The following is an 8,870-nucleotide window of genomic DNA, read 5'->3' as shown; positions in this document are numbered from 1 at the left end:
GTTTTGAAACACTTAATGTTTTAGGGCCTAAAATTAAATGCATTAGGGGTCTAACTTTTTGCTTTAGGGGTCTAAGTTTTTACCTATGATTAACGGTGAGTTAAAGGGGAGTTAACTTACCTGAAAATCCACCCTAGACCCCAAATACTAAGTGAAAAAAATTCAAATCCCAATCACAATATTTTTGAAAGAGTTAGACCCTACTTGTAATCTTAAATCAATTACACAGTATCATATTAGTTTGTACATGTAATCTGCACAACCTATCCAAATTAATAATTATAATAATACTGATTTGTTTCCAATTTTCATTGATTTCAAATATTTGTATATAGAGTAAGATTGATAATTGTAGTCGTTTTCCATTTCGGGTGGATTTAGCTAGAAATTTTGATAACTTTAATGATTTTAGCGATATGTAAAGTAGATTATATTGAATAATTGAATTTTGAGGCCATTCTTTAATCTTATTTTCTTTAATACTCGTAATATACTTTTGTAGAAATTATATACTCAATTTACATTTGTGTGGTCTTCAATGTGCATTTTTAACCATTTATTGGATTATATAAATAAAAAATATAAAAAGTTGATACTTAAAAAAATTACACTAAATTGAATTACACTAAATTGAATTTTGTACAATCTGAATATGTGATCAAAATTATTTTGTTTTAACCACGTGAATGATTCGACCTTTTTTTTAAAAAAAAAATCATAAAATATACTTTCTCCATTTCTTTATAGTTGCAACACTTTTCTAAAATGGAAATGGCACAATAGTTGCAACACACCATACAAAGAAGGTTTTTATGGTGAAAATTGTACTATTACTTGCCTTTAATTAAAACACATGACCCACTTAATTATCTATATCTTCTATATATATACTAAAATAACAACAACTGATATCATCATTGCATACATGTCACTTTTTATTTAATTTTTTCCCTCCAAAATGCAAGGATGATGTCATATATTTTTTTTCTCTTTTAAGCTACCCTATTTATCATAGCTTTGAAAATATATTCCATTTGCATTTTTAAATTTTGGATTTTCTACACATATTATGCTATTTAGTTATTTACGAGTTGTTAACAATTGTTAATAATATAATTTAATTGAAATATGAAAATTATGCACTTTCGGGAATTGTATATTCATATTTAATTTAAAAAAATTAGTTAGGAAAAATGAGGAATTTATTTTCTTTCAATACGTGTTAAAAGTTTATAATTCAATTCTTATTTTAAAAGCGTGCATCGCACGGGGTTAATTTAGTACTTTTAACAACCTTAAATCCCATTTTAAGTGTATTATAACATGTGAGCTCCACTTTTCTTAAATGTTATGATAAAATGTGTGTTGTAACTATAAAGAAACGGAAGAACTATATCGATATAATAAATATGTTTATTTCATCAAATAATTTTTATAATCCTATCTATTACTCCACGTATTTAGAAAAAAATATCGTTATTGATCCTCATAGATAATTCAAAAACAATTTTTAAAGTCAAAAGATTTGAACATCATCTCATCAAAACCCCTAAAAATTGGACGCAAATACCTAAAATAGCCCTACTCACACACGTATGGAAAAAAAAAAAAAAGAATTTGACCCGTGCTAAATTTGAAATTCTAGGGTTTATTGGGGTAAAACGGGCAGAACGGGCAGCAATACCTCTCGTTGTTCCCACAAAACCACAAACAACCACCTCCTCCCGCTTCTTCGACACATTCGAAATACCCTCTTTTTCTCTCTCCTCTTTATACATTTTCATCGTCTTCCTCCTCCTCTTTCTCTCTCTTCTCTGCCCCTTCACTTTCTCTCTCCTCCTTCACCTTCTTCCATTCTTTCTCTCCTCTGAAAATCTTCATAATATCACTCTATTAGGGTTTTCAGGGTTTATGTTTTTGGTTTTTTGAGGTGTTGTTGTTATCAACCCTAATTTCTCGTCATTTTATACAGGAACACTTTGTGTTGTGTTGAGGTAACTTACTCTCTTTTCTCTCTTCCGTTATGATTTTTTTTTTTTTTTTTTTTTTTTTTTTTTTTTTTTTTTTTTTTTTTTTTTTTGGGTTGTGGAATTTGATTTTGGATGTAATTTGTGATAGATCTGCTTTGTGTTTGGTTGATTGTTTGGATTTTTGGTGTTTTTTAGGGTTTTTGAATTTTTTAATTTTAGGAGTGGATTTCACTGTTTCATTTGATTTTGTTGATTTCAGCGGGTTTTTAGGGATTTTGTTATGTTTAGGTGTGTTTTGATGTTGTGGATTGAATTTTGTGCCTTTTTGTTTTTATAGTTGATTAAAAGAAATTGCTTCTAAATGATAGTTTTGAAATTATAAAGGTCAGTGATTTTAATTGATTTTGAAATTGCAATGATATATTTGATTAGCATTTGGTTTTGCTGCAAATTTTGAAATTTGGACATTAGTTGTTACAGCGTTCAATGTCGAGTGCAGGGTTTGATGTTACTTTTAGTTGATTATGTTGGCAAGTAGTCCTGGATTTCTTTTATATTCCTATGTTGGAGGAAAATTTTGAAGAATATATGTTTGATACTGATACTATTACTGGCTTTTCTGCTGGTTTTTTAGGCGTTTAGCTAGTGTGAATGTTTGTTCAGCAATGTGTAATGGTTTTTATGGTTCCAGTTCAAACAATTTTAATTGCTTTGTCATCCCAATGATTTTAGATGAGAAATGAAATAAAGATATGTTTTATTGTTGAATTGATGGTAGCGAAAAAACCATACATTGGGCATGTCAACTAATTAAAGACTTAGGAAGGAAAACATTAGATATCAAGGTGAAAAAAAACACTCTTTCTGTACCAAAATAATTTACAACATCAAACTTGACATACATGCCAAAGCAACAACCCAAGATATATACAGTTAATTATTAGTAAAAATATTAAAAAGTTGATATTATGAAACTTTAAATTAAATCCTATTTAACAACATATTCCAAGAAAAAAAATTTGTTTTTAATACGATGCTAAATAACTATGATCAAAATTAGTATGTAAATAGTGAAAAAAATACAGTGTGATATTTATTATGTGACGGAGGGAGTAGTATTTTAGGGTCATAAGGAGCTTTTTCCTTTTTTTTTTCAGATTAGGACTCGTTCAAATGTCTGTTGTCTCAGTTTGTTCTTGATAAATATTTTATGATGTTGGAGGTTTAAATTTTTATGGTGTAATTTTCTTTTTTTTTTTTGTCATTTATTTATTTTTTAATTTGGTGTTCTGCTCCTTTAGCTGTCGATTTTTTAATATGCTTATCAGAACTTATTATTACCTTAGCATAAATAAGCTGTGTTCTTGGCATAACAATATTGTCCTCTTACATGCAGTGTTAAGAGAAAATGTCTATGGATATTACTTCATATCTGCTGGCAGCACAATCACCTGATACTAAAACCCGCACAGAGGCCGAAGCTAGCCTCAGGCAGTTCCAGGAACAGAACCCTTCTGGTTTTCTGCACGCATTGTCAGCTGAGCTTTCAAATGATGGAAAGCCAATGGAATCTCGTAGGTTGGCTGGTATAGTGCTGAAAAATTCATTAGACGCTAAGGATGCTTCTCGGAAGGATCATCTTGTGCAACAGTGGGTGGCTATTGATGCTTCTGTGAAGTTGCAAATCAAGGAGTCACTTTTGAGGACATTAATGTCTGTGACACAGGAAGCATGGCACACTTCATCTCAAGTAATTGCCAAAATTGCTTCCATTGAAATTCCAAGGAAGGAGTGGCCTGATCTGATTGGATCTTTGCTTAATAACATGACTCAACCAGATGCTCCAGCTTCATTAAAGCAAGCAACACTAGAGACCCTTGGATATGTTTGTGAGGAGACATCCCATGAACAGCTGGAGCAAAGTGAAGTAAATGCTATTCTGACAGCTGTTGTTCAGGGAATGAACTTTGCTCAACATAGTGCAGAAATTCGCCTTGCAGCAACAAAGGCACTATATAATGCTCTTGCTTTTGCTGAAACTAACTTTAAGAATGAGATGGAACGGAGTTACATCATGAAGGTGGTTTGTGAAACTGCAACATCTCAGGAGGTAGAGATTAGGCAGGCTGCTTACGAATGTCTTGTGGCAATTGCATCAATGTACTACGTAGTGCTTGAACCCTACATGCAGACTCTCTTTGAGCTTACATCAAAAGCAGTAAAAGGGGATGAGGAGATTGTTGCTCTTCAAGCAATTGAATTTTGGAGCTCCATATGTGATGAAGAAATCGATATTCAAGAATCTTATGAAGGGCAGAGTGACCAGTCTGATCCCTCTCATTCTCGCTTCATTGAGAAAGCTTTACAGTTTTTGGTACCAATGTTACTGGAAACTTTATTGAAGCAAGAGGAGGATCAAGACCAGGATGACAGCACTTGGAATCTGTCTATGGCTGGTGGGACATGTTTGGGTCTTGTGGCGCGGACAGTTGGTGATGCTGTCGTGCCGCTTGTGATGCCTTTTGTCGAGAGTAACATATCTAGCCCAGAATGGCGTGCCCGTGAAGCAGCTACATATGCATTTGGCTCAATCCTTGAGGGCCCTAGCATTGAGAAGCTCTCGCCACTAGTTCATGCGGGTCTGGAATTCCTGCTTAAGGCAATGAATGACCAAAACGATCATGTAAAGGACACAACTGCTTGGACATTGAGCCGCATATTTGAGCTGCTACATTGCCCAGCTTCTGGATTTTCAGTCATTAATGCTGCCAACCTCCAACCTATTCTGGGTGTTCTACTGGAGGGCATCAAGGATACCCCACATGTGGCAGAGAAGATTTGTGGTGCTATCTATTACCTTGCACAAGGTTTTGAGGAGGATGGAGCAAGCTCATCTACCCTCACACCTTATCTCCCACAGATTATAGCTTCTCTCATCGCAGCTGCTGATAGAACAGACAGCAATGACTCTAAACTACGGTCTGCTGCGTATGAAACATTAAATGAGGTGGTTAGGTGTGCTAATGTGCCAGAAACAGCTCAAATTATTGAACAGTTGCTTCATGTTATAATGAACAAATTATCACTGTCTTTTGAGCTTCCAATTGATAAAGAAAAGCAAGGGGATCTGCAAGCCCTACTCTGTGCTGTCCTACAGGTCATCATCCAAAAACTTAATTTTGATGAGACAAAACAGATCATACTAAGATTTGCCGATCAGATCATGATCTTGTTCCTTAGAATATTTGCTTGTCGCAGTTCTACAGTGCATGAAGAGGCTATGCTTGCAATTGGTGCATTAGCTTATGCAACTGGACCAGGCTTTGGGAAGTACATGCCAGAGTTCTATAAGTATTTGGAGATGGGTTTACAGAATTTTGAAGAGTACCAGGTCTGTAGCATTACAGTTGGTGTAGTTGGTGATATTTGCCGTGCCCTGGATGATAAGATATTACCTTATTGTGATGGAATTATGGCCCTCCTTCTTAAGGATCTCTCCAGTGGTGACCTTCATCGTTCTGTCAAACCACCAATATTCTCTTGCTTTGGTGATATAGCTCTTTCAATTGGAGCACAGTTTGAGAAGTACCTTGGCTATGCTATACCCATGCTACAGAGTGCATCTGAGGTGTGTGCTCAGATGGACACAGATGATGATGAGATTATGGAATACGGCAACCTTCTCCGGCGCAGCATCTTTGAGGCTTACTCTGGGATACTGCAGGGTTTGAAGGATGCTAAGCCTGAGCTCCTTGTTCCGCATGCAAAACATCTTCTGCAGTTCCTAGAATTTGTCTTTAGAGACAAAAATAGGTATGTCTGAACCCTACCCATTCGTGGTGTCATATCACTTTCTTTCATATTTTGTTCTTGTCTAATCTTAATTATGTTCTGGTTGTGGTGCAGAGATGAGAGCGTGACAAAAGCAGCAATTGCAGTCTTGGGAGATCTTGCAGATGCACTTGGTCAAAATGCAAAGATATTCTTGAAGGACTGCTCATTTTGCGTTGATTTCATCCACGAGTGTCTCGAATCTGGTGATGAGCAGCTTAAGGATACCGCATTATGGACTCAGGGGATGATTGGTCAGGTTATGGTTTCATGAGAAGCAGTATTTTACATCGCTGCAGGAAAATTGTCAGCATGCGTCATTGCCTCGGTTCTAAGCCTTGTGTGGGGGGTATCAGGTATGGGTTATGTCAGGGTTTAAGAGTCTGAGGTCCAGTATTCACGTCGTGTCTGACGTAAATTTTGGTCTTCGCAAGGTTTCAGTCACCTAAGTTGTTTTGGTGTCAAGATCTGGGTCGGGTTAGGGGTTGGGTAGGGGGGGGGGGGGGGGAGGGAGGGTTGATCCTTATCTATATATAAGGTCACTGAATTAAAAGGGGTGGCCTCCTATTGGCCTTGTGAAACTTAGATTAATTCAATGCATCCACTACTTTGGTGGTTTGAGTCTATTATGTTTGCTTCATAATTTCTCCATCAATTTATTTTTAGTGCATTAATCATGTGGTTAATTGTTTTTAAACTTGTGCTATGAACCTCTGCTGTCATTGGAATGCTTTGTGCTGAAGGACTTTGCCCCTAGAAACGTATGGTTTTTACAGTATCTCTGAATGTTCATCCCCATAATGTTTGTTGTTATCTGTGTCATAGTTTTTGCTACGCAGGAGTGACTCTAATACGATGAGGGATGTTAGCGGGGCGGGTAAAGTCTCGCCCTAATCCTCCTCCGTAATGCCTATGTTTTTTTAATTATTATTATTTATTATTATATTAAAATATATAGCTGGCTTCTATTTTGGACACCATTAGTGGTTTAGGACTTTGTTTTAGTACTTGTAAATCTTTCAGTTAACAGTGGCTGACTGTGGTGTCAATATACCAGTGACAATACGTGGTTAGAGAATTCAAGGGGATGAGAGGATAGGGAGAGATTAAAGATATGAGGGAGAGAGAGGAGATGGCGGTAATGACAAATCCTGAAGAAGATATCTTTGGACCTTATTGTTTGGGTACTTAATGTTCAGGACAAGTGTTGAGTCGCAGATAACTTTGAACCCTCCAACGAACAAAGTGAGTTCACAAATCTCAATCTACACAACTTTGATCAATCCTCTAGCTAAATATGCATTGATATTGAAGCCTGTCGTGATTTCAACAGAGGGTTGGTTTTCAAGTGATTATCATAAGAACAAGTGTTTTAAGGTTATAGTAAGAATGACTTCCATTTTTCGGATACCTCATGTCACTTACCGGAGCTTTGCTTTGTACTACGGCTTCACTTACAATGCCATGCTTGTGTTACTGAAGATTTCAAGCACTAATTATGGTGCTAGTTGCTGGCAATTCTATGTTGAGCGGTTCTTTATTTGGTGCATTGTATGCTTAAGTATTGTGATACTGATATCAATCTACTGGTACATACAGTAATCAATCTTATACTATATAGCATTGTGGTGATTTGTTTTGTTAGGATGTTTTTAATTGGCTTATCTAATTCACTTATTAATGTTTCTAGTAATTCTTATTTAGCATTAGATTTTATGCATATGTTACATACTACTAGCATTGGAGTTCTCTTGTTACCTACTATACTACGTAGTACCTACTTCGTATAACTCTCTAGCTAAAAATTATGGAGTAATTAACTCTATTATTGCTAAGAAAATACCATGTGACCGAACTAATAAAAAAGAAGTACTTGCTTTATTTTTTTATGACTAATGATATTAGTCAATGCTTTAATTCAAAAACAGATAGTTACTACTTTGTATTATTTTTAATGTTAAACTTCCAAGGCTCCAATATCAGGTTAGAGAATTGGAAAGCACGTATATATCTTCAGCTTCGTGAGTTGGAATAAATGCAAATTATATCTTTTACTTAAATTGCATTGCATTAAGTTTATAATCTCATTGCACAAGGCAAATGGCTGGATCAGAAGCACCCTTCAAATACTTCGTGGTACAGTTTCTTGTGCCTTTCTTGTGCATTTGTTGTCATCAATTTTAATAAGTTAATAGATGTAGTAAGCTTTTATGATCTTGTCATACCATTTCGAAAAATATGTAACTATATATATATTTATTGCTTAAACATAACCCTTATTATAAAATAATGTACCGTCCTAATGATTGAGAGATTGTTATATACACACGAATGTACGGTATACCTAGGTATTTTGTACTCATTTTGATGTTTGTTTTTCATTTAATTATCAAATGAAGAGCAAAAATTAACCTTGATTTAATTGAGTGTACGGTACATCCGGATGTATGTAACAAATTCTACTGATGATTTGAACATGTAGCTTGTTACCGCATTTACAGATAGATGCATTTACAAGCTCTCCTCTAGGGAAATCCAGCGGTGGTGTTCTTGTTGGATAGAGAGAAGGATCAAGAATGCTTGCAAACAATGGCCCAAGAGTTTAATTGGTTGACCTGTTACTTGACAAAGATGACTGATCTGGAAGTATCATTAAAGAGACCTAGATTTAATTTGAGATGGTTTGGTCCTACTTCAGAGGTATAACTTTTTATCTTTGAAACTCCACCCATTTAAAAATAATCGCAATAATTTGAATGGCACATGTTAATTTACATGCTAAATAGTGTATAAGTCAAATTATTGCAACTACTATGATACATGAAATTTAATTTTACTAGAAAATTTATACTCTATCCGTTTTTAAATACTTGCTCCATTTCTCCGTGCGCGGAATTTTAGAAGAAATTGGAGAAAGTAATAATATATGGAGGTAGTAGGATAGGTGGAAGAATAAAAAATTGTAAAAAGCAAAGGTAGTGGAGAGAATTAGAAGAGAGAGAATATGAAATTAATAAAATTGATCATGGTGGGTCTACTAGGTGAGAGAAATTAATTAAATATTATAAA

At 35.0% G+C, this 8,870-nt stretch overlaps 1 protein-coding gene across 1 annotated transcript; it reads left to right on the top strand.

Annotated features, from left to right (window-relative positions):
- The first annotated feature begins 1,798 nt into the window (after positions 1-1,798).
- On the top strand, positions 1,799-6,274 carry LOC145568973 (importin subunit beta-1-like). The gene is made up of 3 exons (XM_081628348.1): positions 1,799-1,994; positions 3,367-5,783; positions 5,877-6,274. The coding sequence occupies exons 2-3, from the start codon at positions 3,379-3,381 to the stop codon at positions 6,073-6,075; spliced, it is 2,604 nt and encodes an 867-aa protein (XP_081484474.1). The 5' UTR covers positions 1,799-1,994; positions 3,367-3,378; the 3' UTR covers positions 6,076-6,274.
- The last annotated feature ends 2,596 nt before the right edge of the window (positions 6,275-8,870 follow it).

The sequence above is a fragment of the Chenopodium album genome, chromosome 11 (assembly GCF_948465745.1).
Source record: "Chenopodium album chromosome 11, dcCheAlbu1.1, whole genome shotgun sequence".
In the NCBI taxonomy this organism is placed as follows: domain Eukaryota; kingdom Viridiplantae; phylum Streptophyta; class Magnoliopsida; order Caryophyllales; family Amaranthaceae; genus Chenopodium; species Chenopodium album.
The sequence above is the reverse complement of the archived record's forward strand: the minus strand, read 5'-3'. Positions and strand labels throughout refer to the sequence as shown.

Excerpts from the sequence above, each read along its gene's own strand:
- LOC145568973 (XM_081628348.1), top strand. The coding sequence starts at position 3,379 with ATGTCTATGGATATTACTTCATATCTGCTGGCAGCACAATCACCTGAT. Across the intron at positions 5,784-5,876 it reads GTCTTTAGAGACAAAAATAG|AGATGAGAGCGTGACAAAAG; the intron begins GTATGTCTGAAC and ends GTTGTGGTGCAG.